Source organism: Opisthorchis viverrini (assembly GCF_000715545.1).
Source record: "Opisthorchis viverrini unplaced genomic scaffold opera_v5_43, whole genome shotgun sequence".
NCBI lineage: Eukaryota > Metazoa > Platyhelminthes > Trematoda > Opisthorchiida > Opisthorchiidae > Opisthorchis > Opisthorchis viverrini.
Window position 1 is genome coordinate 105,768 of NW_008751699.1, and position 25,325 is coordinate 131,092.

General features: G+C 43.4%; 2 protein-coding genes across 2 annotated transcripts in view; one reads left to right on the forward strand and one right to left on the reverse strand.

The window, feature by feature from the left end:
• Positions 1-8,636: 8,636 nt before the first annotated feature.
• Positions 8,637-15,779, forward strand: T265_03132 (hypothetical protein; the record flags this gene model as incomplete). The annotated part of the gene is made up of 2 exons (XM_009167545.1): positions 8,637-8,696; positions 14,415-15,779. The coding sequence occupies 2 exons, from the start codon at positions 8,637-8,639 to the stop codon at positions 15,777-15,779; spliced, it is 1,425 nt and encodes a 474-aa protein (XP_009165809.1).
• A 3,288-nt stretch (positions 15,780-19,067) lies between these two features.
• Positions 19,068-25,325, reverse strand: part of T265_13171 (hypothetical protein) — a gene marked incomplete at both ends in the record, with an annotated part of 19,870 nt that continues 13,612 nt past the window's right edge. The window contains 3 exon segments of the mRNA XM_009167592.1: positions 19,068-19,181; positions 20,362-20,452; positions 24,143-24,282. Coding sequence (XP_009165856.1) covers positions 19,068-19,181; positions 20,362-20,452; positions 24,143-24,282 — 345 coding nt within the window.

The following is a 25,325-nucleotide window of genomic DNA, read 5'->3' on the forward strand; positions in this document are numbered from 1 at the left end:
CACGCCAAAGCCCTGTCGTCCGTGTCAGGCCAGTGGCTTTCTGTCGGCCACAATCACGTTGCTCAAACGCAATCGGGGCCCCCCACCTGGAAGACGACATCAAAAAACCTGTTGGAAAGTGCGTAGTGTGACTGCAGAACACACTCATGCGTCATCGTTATTCAAAAACTGCAGCGGCACAGCAAGTAACTTATGTATGAAATGTACGCCACCGATGAATTTGGCCGTAGAGAACTGACAGGTAGCGATTTCTCTGTTCGGAATATTTCGTCTCAAAAAACTGCGCAAGTGTCGTCACTAGTACTTAGGCACGCGGGAGACGAAGCTTTGAATGGAGGTTGAAAAGCTCGTAAGTTTTCTCCCCACAATTATTTGACTTCTTGGTTCGTGATCCTCCAACATCTTAAAGGTTGGGCACAACCTAGGAAGCTTGTAAACATGCCTTTTGGTAATTAATGTGGTTGCCATACTTCCAGAGAACTTCAACACTGTAAAATTAATAAGTCATTTGGGCGAGTGTTATTTACATAGATCAGCAGATCAGTTTTCGGTGAACTGTTTGTGGCTATCGAAGTACAACTCACCGGCGGGCACAATGGCACCGTCAGCTTTAGGGTATCATCAACTCATTTCTCTGAAAAGTCAGATCCATGTAGTTGTTGGTTAGAACGAAATAAAATAAATCCTTCGCAATAAGCAATGGTTTACTGTGAAATGCGGTAACTTCTGCTGATCCTGTGAAGGTGCCTGGCATATTCGTGAGCAAACAAAATTTGTCACGCCAGCACCCATATTCCGGTGTCGATGAGATTTGTTGTTGATTAGCAAATACGAGGCACCAGAAGCATCACAAACTGTTGGATCACGATTACCGAGAGCACCATAGGCCTCTCAACTTTTAGATACCATAGTGTGCCATAGTGTGCGATGGGTTATACATATAAATTATCCCGGTGCACCCCTTGTTCTGAGTTTCAAAAGCAAAAGCGGCCCTAAGTTAAGATGAACAAAGTGACGATCCAGTAAAGGCCTTTAATTCCCACGAATTAACTTCCGTTATTTTTTTGCGTTATGAGCTCTCAGGATGTTCAGGGCGATGGAAAGCTAAACGAAGCTGACACATCACCTTAGGTATGACGTTTCGGTGCAGCTGCTACATTAGTGCAACCTTGTATTTTGAGGGCTTTTGCAGTTCTCATTTATTACTCAGCCAGGCTTGTCCGTAACGGTGTTCAGTCTTTTTAGATGCGTTTCTTGCAGTGTAACGGCATGTGGCATGCGCTTTTTCGAAACAGCCAGAATTCCGATCAGCAGACAGCATGATCACGATCCTCCCATAGCGACTGAGGCATCGGCTATTCCTCACCGTCCTCAAAAGGCATCGGCAAAATTTCAGACGTGGATAGCCTACTGTTGATTTTAAAACTTGTTCATCCTCCTAGATGGCAACATGGTACTACCCTGTTGCCAAAAGAATTTACTGCTCACCTTCGCTGTGATCGCGGTCTGCCACAGGTTCACTGCGATTTGTTTCAGTGACACTGAAATGCCCCGTCGTGGGGATATGAGTTGTTATAAAGAGAGCGGCTTTAAGGAAAGCACAAGTTGTGAAGCATAAACTGGGCCCACCAGGGAGCCAAAATACGATCTGCGGGCTACCAACTTGCAGGCTACAGCCTTAATGAGATTGATGGTTGACGTGAAACCAAGTGCTCCATTGGGGTGTATGTTTGCATTTATGTCGAATGTTTAAACGACTCTTGAGTATCTGTCCAAGCACGCCGCCATCCTCGGTTCCTGAGGAAGTATTTCTTCGTCTTCGCGTTTAGTCGCTCCTGGTGGCTTTGCGCGTGTTTACCATAGACGAAGTCCCATAATTTGATGCTATCACCAGGAGGAAGTGAAGGTTCTCAAACCACAGCTCTAAAAACTATCATCCAATCTAACCGTGGGGAGTAATGGAGGCATGTTAGACTAAGCTTGGCGACGTTTGACCAGGTCACATTGAAGCTTTCCGCCAGGGGAAAGAGAAAGCGGCCCTAAAGTCAGTTGGAAGTGTCTTCTCGAAGATGGGCTGGGTTATTGCTAAAAAGTGTTCTTCGTATATTTTCAGCTTACTGATCCTCAAGAGGCCGAAATATGGCTTAAGAAAGTCCTGTTGGAAGTAGAGGAGAGCCCGGTGGCCTGACCGTTGCTGTAAGTTAAACCGGAAATGAAGGTCGTCTGCGTAAATAGTTCCCACTGCAGTGGTTGTTCGACAGCTTGCTACCATAGTCAGCAGTCAATGACTACCGGTAAGAGTGTGAACATTGGAGGCCTGGCTCCTCCGACACTGCCAAATGTGAGAACGCCAGTGGCCGGTTTGAACACAAAGGATATGTTAACGGGTTCCCAGTGAAGAACGTGCTGATTTGGGTGGACTAATGGTCACACAATGGAGGTTGGCTCCCTCAAAAAAGCGGACGAAACGCTCTGGCCTTGTTGGCCACACTAACGACGACCATCACCGTAATGAAAACTGTGTCCCGTGCTATAATCATTCCATTAATGCAAGCAACACCACAGGCGATAGTTGGGGTGAATGTGAAGAGTGGTTGTTTGCAATCGCTGCGCAGGTAAAGAAGGGAAATGCAAACTGTAGACTGATGGACTGCAGCTGTAAGCGATGCATACTTGCAGACAATATATTACGAATGGGTTGTCAGTTTAGACGTAAGAAGGCAAATGTATGTGCAGATTTTAAAAAAAGTGAAATTTTTTGCAGACCTGTGGTGAGGCAGGCACAACACTACCAGGATTGGACATATCAGCGCCGATGGAGCGTGCCCAGCGGACTATGCTTTGGACCGTGTCGTTGTCGTAGGTCCCTGTGAAGGAGCATTCAGAACACTATGGCCAGAACGCCAAGCGCTTATGGGCAAATTACGGACGCCACTGTGTCTACAGGAGGAGGTATACAGGCAGGTTTACCATGCGCACAAAATGTATGTGGTCGAGGACGTAAGAGATCCGTTCAAACATTAGGGTGAAACCAGTTAGGAAGGTGTTGGGGGTACCGTTTCTGGGTTCGGCCAAAGGAATATTTATTCTCTGCTGGGGAACCGGCAGATTTCAGGTAACTTGTAGTCCCGGGTTCATGGCATTCCTCACAGCAACTTCTCCAACCGGCATAATGATATGACATGGTAATTGTTGTTATTGTTCCAGCAACGTTAGACTGAAATGTCACGAATTATCGCGGAAAAATGCACAAGCGGATAACTGCGGGAGAAGACGTCCTTGAAGGTATCAGAGCGCAGACGCCAAGGCCGCAGCACAATAAAAACCAGAGAGATGCCTCCGCTCCAACCAGAAGCTAGTGAGCCCGCGTTCTTATATTGCACAAAATCAGACGGATGGTGCAAGGTAGCACGCAAGCGGCTTTTCGGCTAAACGTGAGAAATAAAACTACACACCGAAATAGTTTTGATCCATCGCAAAGGCCATAGGGGAACACAGAATACATTTCATAGGCGTGAGTCAAAAATGAGGACGGCTGAAGTAGGATAGTAGTTAGATAGTGATCCAACTGGAAATGCATCAGTCGAATTTATCGTGACGCCACATTTCATAAGAAAAACCTAATAGTTCGGTCTTCATTTCATGTCGCTCCTCATAACCGAGACAGCTTCAACGCTAATTCGAGTGTCAGCCGTACTCGCAATAAGTCCGATCAAATTCACACGCTTCTCCTCCGTCACTAAAAATCAAAAGCTGACGGAGCCGCGGTCCCTTAGTACAGATTTAAATACCCTGCATTGTCCTAACAAACGCGGTAGGGTGGTTCACCACGGACTTCACGGATTTACAGATTGCTGCACAGATTAAGGCTTTCGCCCAAGTTTCCCGGGTAGGCTTTGTTGTTGCCGTTCAACAACTGCCATTCCGACGAAAGGCGCAAATGAAAAAGGTGTAGCACAGGTCCTTAATTTCTCAGCGGCAGGAGTAAGCTTGCCAGCGAGAGAATGCGCATAAAAATGCGTGCTTTGAACTAGGTACTAGGAGAAGCGTGAACAGCCGTTGCAAGATAGCTGTTCTACTGACTAACCACCAGAAATGAGAAAACGTTTGCCAAGTAAACCTGTGCGTTCTTAGCCTGAAAGTCTCCCTACCATGTCCCTACAGAATGTCAACGATGAATTAACTGCTGGTCAAACCCTGTCCAAACAGGGCATAAAAAGAGGGTTTAAGGCTGGCGATCATTTTTGCATCAGCTCGTCGGACAAGCTCAGTGAGTGTTACGTTTTTCTTGTGTTCTGAGCAGACAAATTGGTCTGATGCGGGCCCCCAAATTGTCTGGATGTCCATACGAATAATACGGGGGAGGGCTTGCCGAATCACTAATAGAAACATCGAATGCCTTTTTAGTAGATTTCTCATGGTTTGTTTAGAAATACCTGTTTAAAGAGGACCAGATACCCCAATCCATTGTGGCATCAATCCGAATGATGTCTTCTGGACCATCCTCAACATGAATGACAAATGCGTTTGCTTAGTCTCTTCCCAATAAGATATGGACGCACTTTTCGTAATCCAAAAGAAGGCGCTAGTCCGACGACTACTGCTTTGAGGCGTTTGCATCCGTTTGGGGGGCGCTAGCAGTTAAAATCCAGGATTTCAAGTCGTCCGTAAAAAGCAGACACGAACTTGAAAGAACGTCCGGAAGGTCGTTGAAGTAGATCAAAACAGCAGCTGTCCTAAAACAATGCTTTGAGGAATTCCAATGGAGACCAGCACCCACCAATACCCAGCTGTTAGGACAATGTGGTACATTAAAAAACTACAACAGCTCTTCACGATTTGCCTCAGTACCTGATGTCCGGTGACGGAAAAGAAGCCTCCACACCTCATCGGACTTACTGTGAGTGCGACTGACATTAGAAATAGCGTTGAAGCCTGGAATGAAAGGCGATTATTGTTTTTCAGGTCCTGGCTGAAACAAACAGGTTGTGGTTTAGTACAAGCAAGACTCCTTATGTTTGGCCTCAGATTCAAGTGTCAACATTCAACTGAGGCCCTGCCTCGGAGCTGTTAGTGCAGTAAACCCGGGTTATCGAACTCTTACACCAATGGCCGGGTGAAGGAAAATATCTCCCGGAATACTTCAATGAACCTCAGGCTCCGTCGACCGCTGAATTCCATAAAAAGGCCAAACGCTCTGATCGATTGTTTGTACTGCATCACGTTTCTGCATCAGTTAAATTCCTATACGTTATCAAAGGCAATTTTATCTTGCAGATATTCATAAGCCGCAGGAATTTATAGACCACAAGCTAGTGAAAGTTTGCTAATGATATGAACTTGAACACGGTAGCAGCGGAGAAACACTTGACTGAATGTAAAACAGTGGTGTGAGCGATTTCATTTCACAGGAATTTATTTCTGTTCCACATTAATGTAACCCTTTGAATAAGCCCTTTTTCGACCACTTTGGTTTTGAGGTCCGGCGTAGCAACAACCGCAAGCCTCTTGTTCAACCCAGAAGATCTAAAAGGGTAGACGATGGATGCTGGTGATTTCTCTTGATTTCCTTCTTCTTTCTACGAAAAAGGATATAGCCCTAACAAGAGTTTGCAGAACCCAACACAACATTAAGCATCGGGCAAAAAACGAGGAAGCTGAGTTTAAATATGTTTTGGAGAGGTGATCGATGTTGGTCAATATCGGATGGACGCAAAAACGTAAAATATGATTATTTAGGTGTTGCTTTCTCTGACTTGACTAGAAGTGCCGCTTCAAAAGGGCCGGATTTAATCCATCACACTGGTGGGTACTGCAAATTTTGCATTCAGAGTATGCTCTATGTTAAATGAGTGGCATCACATCGCGATTCATTGTTAAATCACTAGTGTCTTTGGCAAATTAACTGCAATGGTCTGCAAGACGGTTTGATCTGATAATCCCTGGCTGAAACTTCAACGTTTATCCGACGTTGTGGGCTTGATACCCGACAAATTTTCCGGATTTATGTATTGATTGACCCATGAAAGACCCAGACTTTCATACAAAGTTTTTCTGAAACGCAACCACGGATTTCATCACCACGTTTGTTCCCCTCCATTTGGTCAGTGAGAGAGTCGATCCGGTAATCGAGCACGGTTACCACTTTAATAAAAAAGTGTGAAGGTTAAGACTATTTGCAAATTGTCCCCGGAAATCGCGGCAGCGTTGAACTTCAAAAGAGGGGTTTAGCCTGTGGAGCAGGCGCCTTCGGATATGCGAAACCAGCCAGATTAATGAACGCTGTCGTAGAATGATGATTACCATCCATCTTCCAGAATTGGCTCCCAGGATACAAGATAAGCAGATTTTAGCCAGAATAGAAATATGGGGAGTGAAAGCTGTTTTTGGTATGCTGTTGACATTGAACTTACTACCAGAAGTCTCTAAATAGGATACGGGGCGAAGGTCTGCCAAATGGTTGTGGAGGGTACGTGGTAAGTTGAAATCCTCATCGGCAACCAATATGACGACTGCGTAACAAAACGCTCGCGCCAGTGTAAAAGGTTGTTGAAGCTAGGGGGAGCTGGCTTATTTGGAGAGCTTTGCTTATTCATGTTTGGCAATTTAGGCTTCAGACTGAAGAAGAATGTGTGTTAACCAGGGAAGCATGACTGGTTTCTTCATAGAGTTATTGAACCGATACATTGGAGAAGAGTGCGCACTACTTGTTATTCCACCCGCCTTAGAGCAGCTCTAAGCTGTGGCCACGAATTGTGATATAATGCCGAAGGGTGGACAACCTGTCATCATGCTTAGAGTGGATGGGTTTGAAAGTTAAACATGGCAACGATATTGTTGGTGGCATCTGGGAGAAACGGTGTGGTATGTATCACTTCACAAGGAAATAGAAATTTACGCAGGGAGCTGGCGTTTTTCGCGGCATTACCGAGAATTCTATAAACAATTTTTTTGTTCCTGTTCGGGTTCAACAGAAGGTTGATGAGACCTCGGGGTCCACATCTATCTGAAGAACACCAGCAATAATGGAGCCATTAGCGGAATGTCTAGGGACCTTCAAAAACCTCTGAGGAACGTGATGTCAAGAAAATATAAACGTATACCTTGCTTTTCGTCCGCATAATTCTTTTCTCTACTATATTACGGCAATACGCATACACATGTGAGGTTATGTGCAGCAATACTAGGCGTGTATGAACTACAGGAGCCTCTCTTAAGGAGAATAACCAGTTGTACAGTCTTCCTTATGGAGAAATATCCGAACTTTTACAACCTTATGTTAGCTAGCTCTTGAGATAAATTTGAATTCAATCTGATTAACAGTAGACATAACAGGAAGTGAGGGATCAAAATGAACATTTGTGAAGCCTCTCGAGGGCCGATGGAATGAGGTTGGATAAACCCCCGTTATGCACAAACCCATAGCCGCTCGGAGTTCAGAAGGCTTGTTGGACCGCAACTTCAGATCGTTTGCACACAGAATGGCTTCACTACTTTGTAAGGGAAGGGGAGAGGGAAGAACAATAAAGACCAAGATTGTCATTAAGCCCATTGCTAATAATTGGGGGCCAACACTCGAGGCTGCAGTGTTCCACAGGTGTGGCCATCACGTAAATGAAGATACAAGTATAAATGAAGGCTTACATTTGGCAAGATAAAGATGCGTATATCTGTCAGTTTTGGACGTAGCATTTAAATTCACCACGTATATTGGTATGGCCAACGAACTAGAAATCCAGAATTCAGCACAGCATAACCAGTGGCACGAAGGTATTTGAACTGAAGTGTGTGTACAGCACTTGAAATATTAAAACAAGAGAATAATGAATAGAGCAATGAATACAACATCAATCATGTTCATCATATTCAAGCGTTTAGTGAACAAACTTTGGAGCATTCCTTGAGGATAGAGGTCAAATGAGAATGGGGTGCATGAAAACGCTGTACTTCACTGGGGGCGCAACGTCAAAACGGAGCCGAGTCAATGTGGAGTCAATTAGAAAGGAAAAAACGTTGAACGGATTTTTATCATACTTCATCAACGACCTGAAAGTGATACCGGGAATACTCCCAGATAGATCACAAAATATGCCTCGTCGATCTCTTTAACTTTAATTGGATTAAATGATGCCTGCTTTTCACTTATTCAGGAGAGCTTGTAGCGGACTAGGACCTAATCAGCGTGTTCGGATAAATTAACAAGCAAAAGTAACCAATAAAAAATCACAAAATCACAATAGGAAAGGAATGAGTAGTCAAATGGGAACTGAAGAATGCGTAGGTCCAATAGTCCACTACACCGATCCAAATGCAGTAACTGGCTGTGAAAGGAAAATATTCACCCGTCGAGATTTCCTGCGGATGGTTCCGTGTGAGTGATATATTCCACGGTAGGAAAATTATTCACGGCTAAAAAATTGTCACAGGGATTTATTGTGACGTTCAACAGTTGACACAAACACAGAGATTTAGTCCCACCGGTTCAACGGTCAACAAGCAGTTCAACGGGCGTAAATACAGTCGTCCAGCAAGAAGTCAGCAGGTCGCGCCGGAAAATTGTGTATTCGTAACATTAAAACAAACGTCATGATACAATGTGAACGACAGTTACAAAGTGTGGTTTAAGTTCAGGAAGAATGGTAAATGTGACAACGGATTACAGACACTACAAGCTCGTATGGAGGACAGCAGGTATGGTGAGAGATCATGAGCAAAATGATCGTCTTTGAAGATTTTTGGGTGAATGTTTTCAGAGCTGGAGCAGCTTTGGAATCACACAATAAGACTGTGTGAAATTTTTGGGTGAGCCTAGTTCAGCGATGAATATTTCGTGTGCCACCACTCATCGATAGCCTTATATTTGCTAAATGTTTCTCTTGATTTGGAGATTCACTTTGAAGGTAAAAGTTTTGGAAAAAACATATATCCAGGTTTTCAGTGTTCAGTCTTGTCTGCGGGATTTATCTAAGTGAATAAAGTGAATAAACAAATGAAGAGATTGCGATCGACCAGAACCATGGAATAAACCGGGCATTTTTTGTTATTTCGGATGCTAATATGATCATCGTCACTGATGTCAATCCTGTTATACTTAATATTCCTGTCTATACAATATTCGTCTTCTTCTATGGGTTCAAAGTTGCTGTGGCGCTCTCGCTTCAATAGCATTTCCACCCGTTCCACAATAAAGACGCAGTATCGGTAATAGCTTAGATCTCATGCAAGGCATAGTGAATTTCTCTTGCTTTTTACTCTCATTGTGCATCGATTTAGCAGATAATAGGATGGACAGGGCAAATCGCATGTAACCAATGGGATTTTGCTGCTGTAGGAACACTGATAGCAAAATTTTGGTGTTTCGGCACTGTAAGAATAACCGTACGAAACACGATTATGGAGGGTAAATCGGAAAACTTTCAACCGTTCTCCACCATGATATGTTTCACGCCCTAAACACAACCTGAAGGGTATAGCGACGTATTCTTTCAAAGACTAACCAGATTTTTTCATGGGGGAGGGGAGTGTAGAAACCTGTTAGGCTCACTGGTCCATTATTAGCTGGGAAAGATCACTTGAGAAGTAAGATACCTGCTTGGGGTTGTTTCAGATGACACATAGAAGACAAAGTAAGCACAACAAAGCATTCTGTGGCACCTATGTAACGTTTTCGACCATATTTGGCCCTCATAGTGGACGTTAATCCACAAACAATCTGAGTGATGACTGTTTACAAACTGAGACATACTCGCCATACACTACATGCGATCCCATGCTCAAAATCAAAAGCAAGTGTAAGCGGTGTAAGAGGTGAAACTTCGACGATTTTCCCTGTATTAGCATAGAGTGTACTCCACAGCAGTATGCTCAAAACGAGGTTGCGGCTAAATCTTTGAGCTCCAAGGTTCACTTCATGCCAAGTTGCTTTATGGTGGGTGTCTGGTAGGTAACGTTCCGTCTAACAGCTAGTGGAGGGAATTCAGACCAAATGTTGCGGGTCTTGCGTCTGAAAGAGTCTTTTACCGGTATTTCTACGTAATTTCATATTTTGTACCATCGCTATTTATCACAGCATTGAAAAGATGTTACCTCGTTGCAAGGACCGTTCACGGTAGATACAGACCAAACACAATTCTCACAGCTTTTTTCCACATTTTTCAAGTAAACAGTGCATGCGGTACAAAAATTAGGTCGATTGACGCTCCCGTCATCAGCCCAGTTCTAATTGGTTTCCGTCCTCCGATGAAACAATTTCTGAAAGCTCTATTGTTTAAAAAATCGCAAACATAAGCACTTTTGTCCAAAGCACAATTGTCCAAAATGTTGAGAAGCGTTGTAACTCAAAAAGGTAAAGGACAAAATGCAGACAGGTGAAAACAATGAAAATATATCCTTTAATGGCCTTCAACGTGCCGCGCCACTTTCACATAGGAGCAGCAATTTAGTGGAGCACTTGTTGGTCCGTACACTAAATCGTACTTCCATGTCTGTCCTACATCTCACACACAGATCAGGCGAAAGGGGTGACTTCTGAGGATATGCTAAATCTTTCCATTAGAGTTTTGAGTAATATAGGTAGAGTTAACCTTCCACTTTGAAATGTAACTACTTCTTCTATCCAAGGTAGGTAAACTTACTGTCAGAATTTGCGACCTTGAAAGAATGATCCTAGGAAGTAAAATGGTGTAACGCACCACAAGATCTTTTTCACCGAGTTTTTTGGCGGTCGTATGAAAGAATTCTCATTCTTTCTGCACTGTTTGCCTGTCTCTTTCGGATTAAGTTTAACGCATAACTTTTCTGCTGAGAAAGGATTCTGCGAAGCGTAGGAAGTGAGTGCATGAAAGCATGAGCTTTGCTTTTAAACAAACCCTGACAGATGACTTGGAAGTATGTGCGCAAATAGCTTGTTACCGGTACATGTTACATCATTCACGAGAAGTCCCACCACGTCTCCTATCCCTCATCTTATGTTGTTCCAAACAACCTGACGTGGACGAATTTAGTCAGTGAGTGCTTCCTTCTATTTCTCATGTCTAAACTTTTCAAATGAGAGTACAATGGTGGTTCAAGTTTTCAATAGCATGTGATATCTGATTAGTTCTTGAAATATTCTTTCTTTCCATGTCGGCATTGCCCGGTCGACACCAGACATTTGATTTTACCAGAATGCCTTCAAATTGTGAAATATTTTGCCCTTTTCGTACAAGTGTTACAGCTCACACTTTGCACGTGACACGGATATAGAAACCATCGTTAGTTTACAATCGCACGTTAGATTTGAATGACATTTAGGCTAATAGTATCAAAACGAAACTTGCACTAATAAAAAAGAAATAACAGACTGGGTAAATCAACTCCAGTGGACGATCGAAGTGTTTGTTGCACTTTTCATTGAACTGTAGAGTGCTGGTAGATATGCCAGTAAGGTTTTTCGGCTTCTAGCCCCAAATCCGGGATGTGAGGAAACGCAAACACAGAGATCGTCCCAATAAGGTACTCCTAAAAACCGGTATAGCCCACGAACCCGGTCAAACTGTACTCCCTGTCGCACGCTAACCCATGATCCAATGAGTAAGATGACTGATAAGTTTCTAAGCATGACGCATCTACTAAGGAGCGAATTCGGCTGAAAACTAGCGAAATCCTATTCGGACCCTATCATTCCGTATAGTTGCGTGCTACGTAAGGGATAGCCCATGCTTGTCCTCGCTGTCAACCAACGCCTCTATAGCGTCAGTTAGTGTGGTCAATGAAACTGCCTACTTTCCAAAGAATGAAATCGGTATCCCTCATACCACCTCGGCTGTTTTGCGCTTGCCCTTGATATTTGCATCCTCCTTCCGTCTGACGTGCGAACAAGACGCGGGTAAACTTACATGCGCATAAATCCATCCGTGGTAGAGTACAAGAGGACACTGTATACACACACCAGCAAAACTGACCAGCGTGTATTCATTCTCTAGGTACTGAGCGGATGGCAGTCAAAATGACTTCAACTGACCGCAAGCTAGATCGAAGGCAGTTTATCTTCGCTTTTTTGAATTAACCCTTGCATCGTATTGCTCAGTCAAACCTAAGCAGTGATGTACTTGGACTCTCTTGGAAATAAGTCGACGAGCTGCCACATCTCTCGTTAGGTGAATAAACCAGATCAATCAATTCGACATACGTCGCTTGAGATTATCCGTCTGATTATCTGTTCACAACCATGGGTGAGTACAATAGACAGATTTTTATATAGGATGCCATCAAGCACGAAACCTCTTAGAGTTTCGTGAGATGCTTTCGAAGAAAGAAGAAACCGCTTTACAGCGCCCTTAGGCTTTCGAGCAACCTCAATGACAGTGAAATAGAAATGGAAAATTCCCGAGTTTTATTTCACTACTAGCAAATTGTAAGTAGCTCAGAGAGGAAGTAATCCACGTGATGAGTGTGGCATTCACTCGAGCAGCCAGTCAAAATGTGTCAACGTGATTTGGATTCCGTGATTGAAGGATGGGTGACGCTATATCCTGCCTGGGTCAGGACAACCCAGCTGAGGCCAAACTGACCACACAGTTTTAGGCTATCGGCAAGCCCAAGGCAGATGGCGTTTGCGGTGGCTTTTGTCCTAGATAGCGTGTACATACGTTGTAACGAATTGTTACATGTTCAACATGGTTCGTGCTCGTCTCAATAAAATGAAGCCACCACGGCAGTGAAGCATCGGTGTTGAACACTGATGTCACGCTGTCGATGATAATGATGATGATGACTAAGGTAGGTAAGAATTTACTGTGAAAATAATCACAGACGCCAGGGATTCTGGTAAGAAATTGACGGATTTATTGCCGAAAAGCGCTTAAGTTGATATATTTTCTAGCCAATCTTGCACTTTTATAGTGGTAACTGGTAGTCGTTGGCTTGTTCGCTGAGCTGGGCAATTTGATTGCAAACGTTTCATCACCAATCATGGTGACATCATCAGTGAGTTATTGTGGAGCGTAGTAGTGCGTACGCACAACCGATGTATACACCGTCAGCTTAGTGGGCTCCTCAATACAAAACTTAGAAAGGTTACAGTGTTTACAACAGGTCTTTTGCCTCGATAATGAGGCTGGTTTGATGGGAGATTCAGAACAGGGCTGACCATAAATGCATCCAATGCTGCTTAGCCTGTCCTTGAATGTCCTAATTCCGGTCAGGAGGGTAGCTTAACCGCACAGAATAAACGAGCGTCTGACGATTGACCAGAAGGTGAGTATCCTGGAGACAATGTCACACCCCAAAGACATTTAGGTTTCTGTCGCCGATTCTTCAAACACATCACAAAACCCTTAAAAAACGTCATAACCTTCAACTAATTTTTTTCGACAGTTAGATGGAGATTTTGTGCAAAAAATGACAGAATTTATGCAGAAAATAAACAATTTATGAAAAGTGATTAAAACTTCTCAACTTTCATCCATAATATGGACCGGCCTCAATGGTCCTTCGTAAATTTCCACATGAGTTTTTTTTTATTTTCAGAGACCGAAGTTAAGGCTGGACACGATTTCAGTGAATCACTGCATTGGGCGTATAAATGCTTTGAATGTGGCTGTTTTTAAACGAGCGAAAAGGACGAAAACGAGGAAAGCTTAATAGAGCATTGCATGCCACATAAGTGGGTAAGAGGACGATGCCAAATTTCTGGGTATCGAATGGCCGCACACTAACAATCACAGTATGCAAATGAAAGGAATACAAAACTAATATAATAAGAAAATTGTCCAGACAGTCGAGATGTGAAGTGAGCTCAATAGGTTTTGAGATTTCTCGGCCGAACTACGGTGGTCAAAGGGCGTGCATTCCTTATTCAGCACGAGCATAGAGTACTTAAGATACATGGAATTCAGTACAACTTGTCTTTTGGATATAAATGCCAGGTGGAAATATTCAAAACCTTTTAGCAACCAGATGTAGAGCCCTTGAAGTTTGTCATGATACGATACACCCATTCTCATCAATGGGGAAGATTTGTGATGCCAAATTTTTCTCGTAAAGCCTAAATCAACTGAGAAATTTTCAGTGTTCTGCTTATCTTGCATCATTCTGGCTAGTACAAGGTGTTTGAAGTCCAAAGGGGCTACCATTAACGCATCAGATCTTTGAATTGGCAATGGAAGAAAAGTGTTGAGCTACACAACATGGACGGGTAGCCTCGTGCATTATCACCAGAATGCAGTGGCATACTGTGGACACAGGGTGTGCTCCGACTGGTCAACGACCAATCAGTACGCATTCGCTTTGTACGACCTAGTGGTTGGTCACATTTGACTACACAGATGTGTTTAAAAAGTGCACTGCTTCGACCGATCATTATAATTGGTTCCAAGCAAGCGTGAAATGGTAAGTTGATCTGTATTTCCGAATAATCATCTATACTCCTCAAGCGCGAGTGCATCAGTGTCCACATCGGTCAAGCAGGAACACAGATTGGAAACGCCTGTTGGGAACTGTACTGTTTGGAGCATGGGATTCAACCCGATGGCACCGCAATCATATCGGAATCCTCACCGGAAGATGATCGTAGCTCGTTTGCGACGTTCTTCAGTGAAGTTGGTAGCGAAAGACACGTTCCTCGCGCGATTTTTGTCGATTTGGAATCAACGGTGGTGGACGAGATTCGGACCGGTGTCTATCGCCACCTGTTTCATCCTGAGCAAATCATTAGTGGTAAGGAAGATGCGGCAAATAACTATGCCCGTGGATTTTACACGATTGGTAAGGACCTGATTGAAAAAGTTCTCGACCGGATCCGTAAAATGACCGATCAGTGCTCGGGTTTTCAGGGGTTTCTAATGTTTCACTCCTTCGGTGGTGGAACCGGTTCCGGCTTTACGTCGCTGCTGATGGAACGTTTGTCGAACGAATATGGTAAAAAGACGAAACTGGAATTCGCCGTTTACCCAGCGCCACATATTTCATCGGCAGTCGTTGAACCGTACAATACCATTCTGACAACTCATACGACATTGGAGCATTCTGATTGCACATTTATGGTTGACAATGAAGCCATTTATGAGATATGCAACAGAAATTTGGCGATCGAGCGTCCGTCGTATAGAAACCTAAACAGACTTATAGGACAGGTTGTGAGTTCCATTACCGCATCCTTACGTTTCAAAGGTGCCCTAAACGTGGATCTAACGGAATTTCAGACCAACTTAGTCCCGTATCCACGGGTTCACTTTCCCTTGACTGCTTACGCTCCAGTAATCTCTGCTGAAAAGGCGAGACACGAACAGCTCTCAGTCGCGGAGATCACAAGTGCTTGTCTAGATCCTTCGAACCAAATGGTCAAATGTGATCCACGCCGGGGAAAATATATGGCATGTTGCTTACTCTACCGCGGAGATGTTATTCCCAAGGAAGTCAATGCTGCCATTAATAAGATAAAGACTCGAACTTCCGTTCATTTTGTAGACTGGTGTCCTACCGGCTTCAAAGTAGGTCTGAACCAACAACCACCATCAGTTGTACCTGGAGGGGACTTGGCAAAAGTACCTCGTGCCTTGTGTATGCTAAGCAACACAACTGCAATTGCGGAAGCTTGGAAGAGGTTAGATCAAAAGTTCGATTTGATGTTCGCCAAGCGTGCCTTCGTTCACTGGTATGTCGGTGAAGGAATGGAAGAAGGAGAGTTTAGCGAAGCCCGGGAGGATATAGCAGCGTTGGAGAAAGACTACGAAGAAGTTGGATTAGATAGCATCGGTGGGGAACAAGACGATCATTCAGATATATCTGAAACTCACTAATCGCTCATAGACCAAATTATCTGAAAAAGATGTTTGTACATTTCATGCGATGGGTGTGCGAAGGCATAATAGATCGATTTGAATTCTTATATCTGACTTCCATTTTGTGACAGTGTTGATGAATAATATTTTTGATTCTACTCAGCTATGGTCAACAGAATATCATGTCATCGTTGATTTTTACACCGCTGTAGCTTCCGATCATTTCAATTCGATTCAGATTCGCAAGGTAATATTTAACTGCTCGACCATTTTGATCATCAATTTGTATGGAGGACTAAAATTCCTGTTTTGCAGCGGTAAACATGTACCGCTTTCATGCAACACTAAATAAAAGTTGTGCTTCGATTTTGTCTTCACTTTTGTCCACAGTGCATACATCATGGTTGAACTGCGGCAACTGTGAAAGGTACATTTGCCACCGAAAAGATGGTGGAGCGTAGAAGAAAACCTTAATAAGCAACTGTTCGGTCACCAGATGTCACGCGTTTCGTTGTCTAAGTGATTTTCATTGTCTCGCTGCAAGCAAAGTTTACTCAAAACGTTAGGTGATAAAGTCTAGTACTTTACGAGACACTACGCTAACCAAACTGTTACGTAAAGTGGCAATGTCATTGGACCATATTGGTGTCTCATTACATTCTAAACTCGTCTCACCTTCGTCCTGCCTATACACTTCCCTATCATGTTCATCCCCATCAGTAGTAGCAAGAAGGGCGTCAACGCGCGCAATTCGTAGTGGTTCCCCCAGATGGCGAACAGGTTGGGGCGAGAAAGGGCTTTGCACAATTAACATACTGTTTCCCGAATTATACTATCACCACCGAATGCAGCTCACATGCCAATACTTTGCCGAAGTTTGGATAGGTCAGTATGGATCGATAGGTTCAATGATGTAGCATCAATATGGAACCATAATGGCTGTCCTGGCTGCATAAACGGACTTAAAAAAACCCGGCATGAACCACCATAGTTCACATTATCAACATCCACCTGGATTCTCGTGCTGAAACACTCTCGATTAGATAGGCGAGCGAAAGTGGGTTTCTTTCACACAACATCAACAACTCAACCAACCAGGAAATCACTTAATGCGCAACACAAGGCGCCAGTAAGGAGATAGGAAGCAAGCTGCGCGACATATAACCGAGTATTATATTATACATAGCCAGAAGAAAGTCACATAAGTATCTATTGGGTAATATTGTGTGTTAAGCGCATGATATGGTAAATATATAATCAAAAACAGTGTTTTATTGCGGAACAAAACCAAATTGGGATAAAGTGAAAATAGACTTTCAGCTGACTGTGAATTGAAGGCAGCTTACGAATATAACAGTGACAATAAAAGATATACTGTTTTTTGCTTCCAAAGTATGTACAGGAAATTGCGCAATTGTTCAATGGTTCAATGGTTGTCTCCTGACTAACTGTCTCACATAGTCCAGAAAGAGAGGGAGAGAGAGAGCTGAGTTTTCAGGGGATATAAAATACGAAGCCTGGAAAATCCGTAAACTGGAAGGGGAAATTTTGTTACTCTACTACCAGCTATCTAAGATAAGAGATATAACTAACGTAAGCATTGTGATTTCGAATTTCGTCTCAGTTGTGACAGTTTGAATCCTGTGTGGATGTTTTCTTTTTCAGGTTAAAGTTTCGGTAGATGCCGTTCCTCGATTGGATCATTTCCTCGACTTCTTTTCCTCCTCTAACATAGCCCGCGTATTCGCCTGAAATAACATTTTAAAAATGTGGGAGGTCTGCAAGCAGGTCATTTTGAGCCACAAAATGAAATATATCGAGAAAGGTGTGTAGTTGGGGAGGATATCTAACCCTGTTCCTTGGAGTTGGATGCTTCAATTTAGGAGGAAACCGGTCCTCCTCGGTCCTCGGTATGTCGAAGCAGTGTTTGTTCTACGTCCTTCGACCAATTCGGATAATGCAGATCGCTAGTACTTTTGGTCAGTTGTGAACCAAGTTGATAAACATAGGTCAGTGGCATAGTACAAGGGTAATGCAGACTGGGATTGCAAAGGGCAACTCTTCTACGCAAATACTCCACACATACATGCTCCCTTGTGAACGCAAGAGTAGAACTCTGCTAAGAAATCTTACCGTAAGAATTTGACTTTGCACTATGGCCAATGACTAGTCCAGCAGTTAGGTTAGCCCTGGATGCAACCCTATATATATAGCAAATTAGGTCGATTTCATGGATTGTCTCATTGACAACATCCAACAATCTAGGCATCAACCAGTCAAACATAATCGAAAAAATAAGATGGAATGCCGGAAAAAACTGCAGGCGTCAGGATTATTCTTAAGGAATGTCGCACCCATGCGATTGGAGTCCTCGTTTGTATTTACCTGGTTCGGTTTGCTTGTAGCGGCTACATAAAAATAGATATTTCGAGTCAACAGTGTATTTCACGCCGCATTTCATCATAATTAGGCCGGCCGATTTCTAGTAGCAGGCTTGCGAGTGTTTGCGCGCCAATTTTATTTTTCTGAGCACGAGACACCACATCCGATTCTGCTACGTAACAATTCTGTACAAGTGTGTCGTCATCATCATCGACAGCATGACATCAGTGTTCAACACCGATGCTTCACTGCCGTACAACTATGATTTATGTGAAAGCCTTATTGTAAAGAAAAGGGTAAAGGTGGATGGGGGAGGGACTTAGTGCTAGCTTAACACAATCATTCCGAGGTGCCTACACCTCCAGACATCCACTCAGGCAATCTGGATAGAAACTGGCAACAAGAACGCTACTGACATCGGTTGGCAGCCATATCTTGTAGTGTCTCCAACCAGGCACGGTGAGGATCACGCGGTCCCCATCCTGGAAAGCGAATAGCACCGACCGCATCCAAGCGTCTTGTGATCTCCTTCATACTCCTCTGCCAAGTCAAGGGTTGGCCACCTCTCTGTTTACGCAACTCTGAGTTGGGCAAGTGTGTACCACGTATTGACTAATGGTAACATGAATCAGAAAAGACTCAACTACTGCGTGGTTTATTCACCTACACAACTTAAAACTGGTCGATGGATAAGAGGGGGGACCCGGAGAAAATCCCCAGCAGCAAGTGCCAACTTGATACAACAGTATGTCGTTCACCCAATTTGGACAGAACACTTTCCAATGGGTTTAAGACATGCCCATTAGACAGAAGCCCCATTCTTCGCCCAAGTCTACAAACAACATAAAACTCAGTGGGTGTATTCTGTTCGACGAGCAAACAATGTGACCCCTAGCTCTCATAATGGAGGCACAGTGCACATACCAATTGTCTTTGTTGCATTTGAAGTTGGTCCCGTTCGGTACGCATCTTGTCCAGAGCTTGATTGGAAGCCGCGTTTTTGGGAGCAGTCAATTCCATCAACGCAATATTTGCCTCCTTTTCACAAAGTGAAGCGTAGGTATAAATAGTTTACATGAACTTAAAGAAGTTGCCCAACAAGCGGTCCCACACATTATATATATATATATATATATATATATATATATAAAGGGACCGCCATCTGGAACTACAAATCGCTGTCTTCAGGTAACGCATTGTCGTAGATGCGCAAATGACTTTGTCTGAGTTAGTCTTTGGTGACTCTCTGTTAAAAATGGTACTGAATTGATACTTGCAGTTTTCAACAAGATAACTTAAGGCAATTCATCAAATGGAGAACATAGAACCTGTTGAAAGGAGACAGAACGATGTCACTTAGGAATAAACCGATCAGTAGAATTCATTTATTAAAGTAAACCAATTACGAAAGTTGTTTCGGATCAGTAGTTGTGCTTGGGGCTTTTTGGCTGATTCATTTCAGTAGTGTGGGATAGATTCGCCGAAGTCCATCTCTAGCAAAAAAGGGTTATTTGCTATGAAACTTTACGTACGTTCACAATACTTGAACTCCTGTGAATAGTTCACTCTGAAATATTTCACATTCTGTTCGCAAGTTTTTACTCACAGAATATGATGTGTGCCTAGTTGATTGTACTGTCACACTTCAAACATGCACCCTTATGGACAGACCACGGTAGTATTTCCGAAAACAGTCATGGACTAAATTGTCTCTAGATTTTTCCAGTGTTGCCTCTATCGAAAGGAGTTAGGTCCCGGTCGATGGGAAGCGCTAGTGCGAGCTTTCGCGGGAAGTGTCTCGTTTTTCGAGGAGTTTCAGATTAGTAGTTTTTGGTTTGCAGCCCCGAGGGGCCCTGAAGTAGTTGTGCGATACATATAGATCACCATCATTACCAGCTGTAAGAACCGCGTGCTTGTCGTACAGTGGTTGTAGCTGCCACATTTATTTTATAAATGTAATACACTGCTCATTAGGGTTGCTGGAACCACTCCTCTCGCCAAAACCAAACTGGTATGCAGACGAGTCTATTTCGGTAACAGCGAGGATCCGCCATTAATTAGAGAAGGTTCAATAACAACGGAAATCAGGTGAAACTAAACCATCCACTGGTGGACAAGCTAGCTACAGTTGAATGCCTGCTCATCGTGTTTCAGCGATCCCCGTTGACCTCACGGCTGATGCCGAAAAACCCACATGATCGGCATGAAATATAATAACAAAAAGTCGTTCGGCCTTAGCTCCCTTTTGGAAGCCAGCTGCCATGCAACCCGAAAGCACGATGTCTGGAGTACTGCCAGGATGCCAAAACCTAGACAGGCGCAGTCGGGATACCGGGATTGGGTTCGAACCATAAGTATTTCGGTCAGTAATTTCGCGCTTAACCACTGAATTATCTCACTTCAATCGGCAAGGGGACGACCACATTTTCAACACCATCTGAAAGTTCTATGTTTCTCTGTATTTCCATTCATTGTATCACTACAGAGCCACAAAGCCCCTTCTGAATGTTGATATTTCTTCGAATGCGTTTTGGGTCTAACAAGAATTCACGCATCCGACGGAATCGATGTCCAACCATCTCTGCAATGCACACCCATCATGCTATATGTATCGTGCACACGTCCGACCTATCCTGACTGCAGCGTCTTATCAATAGGCCGTTTGAATAAGCGTTCACACACGGAGCGCGGTAAGATAAGAACTCGACAAATGTAGCAATTCGTGATCTCTAAAGCGTGAGTATTAAGTCACGAAACGAAGCTGGTGGAATGAGTTGACAGCAACTGCTACACAGTAGACTCTCGGGTATGTCTGATCTACATTATTACCTGGCTGGTGCGATCGCATTAGAGATGTTGTTTGGTCTGCAAAAGTTCACTGGACACAGCTTAGCGTTTTGAATCTGCAAGGTGCACATTAGTTCGAACACAGCGAATAAATGTCCTTGCATGAACGATAGTATTAACCTTGTGATTGGTACCTGGTGTTCTTACTCAGAACGGATTTCCGAACATCTCTAGTTGGTCAACCTCAGAATACAGCGATGGATCAGTGTCTCATCTCCATGAGAACTCATTCAAGGCAAAAATTGGGTTGAGCGCCCACCATCAGAAGTGTACTTGTGTGTTTGAGAAACGTAGACCTTTTAGGAGACAGACAATACCCGGAGCTACCAAGCGAAAACCACCAAGTATTCAGTGCAGCGCAGAGCTGTAAGTCAGCACGATTAGGCGAAGAGGACCCAGTTCTTCTGGTCGTCGGTCAGCCATCCAAACTGTTCCAGGAAAACAATTCTGCCAAAGCCTTAGGCTATTTGCGAGGTTCGGAGCAAACTAAATCGCATCACTTTTAGCTTAGAAATCCTAACGGGATGCCAGGCTGCTGGTTGATCAAGTCCATCTCTGCATCCGAGTTCCGCTCTTATCAGAACTGATTAAATGTGAATGTTCAAAAATATAGCGAAATTCTTGATTCTGCCGCTTGTTTTTTAATGAGTATGGACGAGCCGGAAAAAACGAATAGCAGGAAATGCGGATGCTCCCAACCGAAGTGAGCTGTGCATTATAGAGTAGCAATCAGAGAAGGCATAACTAAGCATGGACTAACTAGCGTGACGCTACAAGAATATGGTAACTCAAAAGACAAGGTGGTCTATAGAGACGCAGTTTCGTATGAGCCACCGTGATGTATCCGAGTTTTCCACCAAGCGTACACCTCACTCACTCGGTATGAACTACCAATGGTTCATGGACTACTATCAGGCCAGTTGTCAACTACGCGCACTCAGGCCAACGGCTAGGGCTGTCGTTTTCATTGAGTTGCATGCGTTGATTGGCCAATCGATGGGGATAAAAACCACAAGCGTCACTTGTGCAAACTGGTGATAAGATACACTGGAATGTGATCATAAATTGTATTCAGCGGCGCTGTTCTACTAAACCTGACTTGAAATCTCTGGCTGCGTGAACGAAGTGCCTCCGAATGTTTTTGAACAGCATTCCCATACTCTCTCTCTCTCTCTGTTACTACTCTTTCTCAATAGCATTTTATGGCCACACAGCAGCGCAAGAGAGATGCAGTTACTTGAATAGCCGTCATTAATATGGTGGAGCATGCAGTCTGCACAACGGGACATTCCATAGAGCATTTCAAGTCCATGAAGGTATTTCAACGATCACCTCACTCTTACACCGGTGAATGTATTGTTTACAGTTCTCACCAATAGGTGATAAGAAATGGCACTTTAGCTGGTGCCTTCTGCTTGATATGGAAGAAGTTACCAATGGAATCGACACCGGCTGAGGTATAACATTTTTCGAGGTTTCTACCCATCCTAGTAGTGACGAAGATAGAATCATACAGACAATTTCCCAAGGGCAGTGCGTAACTTGTACGCGGACTTCACGGCATTTACTGAGCTACCGTGGTGGTACACTTCTTATTTGTTACAGTGAGCGAATAAGATCGGTCTGAGAACTTAAATGGTTCCCTACTTGCACTCGTGACGCATCTCTTGCTGTCAGGAAGTTTATTCGCTGGAAGTGGTTGCATAATTCTTTGTTCGTCTGACTGTCGTATTGCGGTGATCTCTTTCAGCTGCGCATCACTTGAATCAATATGCTGATGGCGTTGGCTAGCAAGTTCCTGGTGAGACTAGCTCTTATTCATGTCTGATTGTCGATTCATGCTGGTATGTTTATTCGCTGCTTTGCTGCTCCAGGCGAAGCATTTTTCTGCATGGCATTTTACCAAACCATGTTCCTGGAGTTCTTATCAACCGGGTTCTTTTTGCTTGACCTTGTTAAACTAGCGTGCGTGGTGCTCCGTATTCTGTGGGATATCTGTGACTGCGTTTGGTTGATCAACAATTCGGGATTCGAGCATTAACAGTTCTAGGTTCTGCTTCATTTATCCCAAGAGTTGGCTAGAAATGACAATTAAAATAATCTCTTCTGCGAAATAGTTACGGTCATAGTCGCTATTGTGATTTGTTGGAGAAATTCTACTCTAAAGGAAAAGCCGAACACACCGCGGCAGTCTCTGTTGATGTGAGTACTGTACCCGAAAGGAACACATATTCGAGTGAGACAGGCTCACACCGACGGGTTATCAGACCAGGTCTTGAGCTATAAGACTAGAGTTCGGGCTGTGTTGCTCAATGGTTGTGAGGTCATTGCGATCGATGGGTCGAGAAATTTTGAGATATTTTGGAGGCAATGTCTCAGAACCATCGCTGGTACAAGCTGGTGCACTGATGTGATTGACAAATGGGTATTCGGTGGTAGTCGGTACTTCAATTCACGACTGCATCCAGCATCACAAAGCCCTCTTCGACCGGGAGGAATGGATTCCTTGATGTCAAATTCACAGGAACAAACTATAACACGACCAACAGATGATTTGTCTCAAGGAAGTTGGACAAGTGTGGATGACATGAGCATGATCCCCGTGTAGGATACAGTCCATGAGATTCCTTTCGGGCTCGACTAGATGCGCGCAAGTTATGATGGCAAACTTACTTTATTTGTATTTCCGGCTCGTCTAAATAAATTTTGAATGCGTGGATATATTAATGTTTGTGTTAGGCTGGCACCAGGCCTATTTCCTCCCTAATTTATATATTTTCATTGTACAGCAGTGCCTTCCTCAAGTAAATCGACGTGATTGTACGCCAGTGGAGCAGTAACAGAGACATTGCTATCAAAAATGATTATGACAATGATGGTGACAATGGCGAAATTGAGTATGACGATTGGGAGGCAATTTTTAGTGCACAAACGATACACATCATCGACCAGATAGATAAGCCTACAAGGCCATCAAGTATGTGCCCAATGATGAGAACAAAGACGTTTGGGAACATTGCAATATCGATACTTTCAGACCAACAAGGATGACAAGCCCTACGAAAAGCTAATGAACGGGCATATCTGTCTATCCTACTAATGAATGTGTGGAAACCAAAACGAGTTCATTCTACCCGTTAAAAAAAACTCACTTTATGGCCAGAATTTCGTCTGACTGACTTTCTATCTGTTGAGACAATGTGTTGATTCGCTTGGTTTGCTTGTCAAACTGTTCTTGACATCTGGCATGCTCAGCGCGAAGTTTCTCCAGCTCGACACTGGATGTTTGATTCTAAGAATCAATTCGAAAAATAGTGGTATTTTTAAAAAGACAGATGGTGCACATCCATCGTCCGATCACCCTAGTTCAATCTCCCTTACTGTCAAGAAACCAATATGCAGATGAGTTGAGCATGCTCGGCAGAAGGCTTCCTCTGGTTAACGGTCAAGATGGATTCAGCACATAAAGATATATGATGACTACTTTGGTTATCTCGACTCCGTGAGCACATGTTTGGTTAAGGACCTATAGTGGGATTATAAAAAAACTAGCCTTTGCAATTTTAGCAGGTTGACGGATTCAAACGGTTTGGATGTGAAGAACCTGAAATTATCCAAGAGATCTATGGAAACTCCAACGCAGACTAATGAGATTTTTGCCTACTTTGGGAATTCCTTAGGTAGGCTTGTCACCCGAATTTCCAACGACGTCATTACTTACCTGAACATCAGTTCAACGCATGTGCAGATAGACACTCAACTTCAAACTGACAGTTTGATAACGTGGTGGAAAAAATCTTCGATTTACCTCTCAAACAGAATACTCCAAATATCCAAGAAAATAATTCGACAAATTAGGAGTTGCTCCACCCCAAACAGGAGCCAGCTTTTATCCGGTTTAAGGCTATCATAAACGAAAGATTTAACGGATATTTCCTCAAGTCCCTCTGTAACAGTATCTTGCCTTCTAAATTGATTTCTGTTCTCAAAAAATCGATTTGTCAATCGCACGGAAACGGTGTTACTGAAAGTTTCAGCGGACTAGAATTGAGGAAGGCCGAACCGACTTAGCCTGAAATTTCATCTTGTGCTCGCATCCATGTTTTTTGTAGTCTTTTTAAAATACAATCCTTCGTTGGAATACCTTGTTAGGATATCGAAATGTCATCCCGAAGAGGTATTTCATCATGACATTATTGAGGACTTCCTGGTATGATTCCTGCAGTGAGCTTGTAGAACGTTAGTTATATAGTTTGAATGGCCTTTTCAAACGTCCGGTCGAATGATCTGCCACTTCATTATATATATATATATATATATATATATATATATATA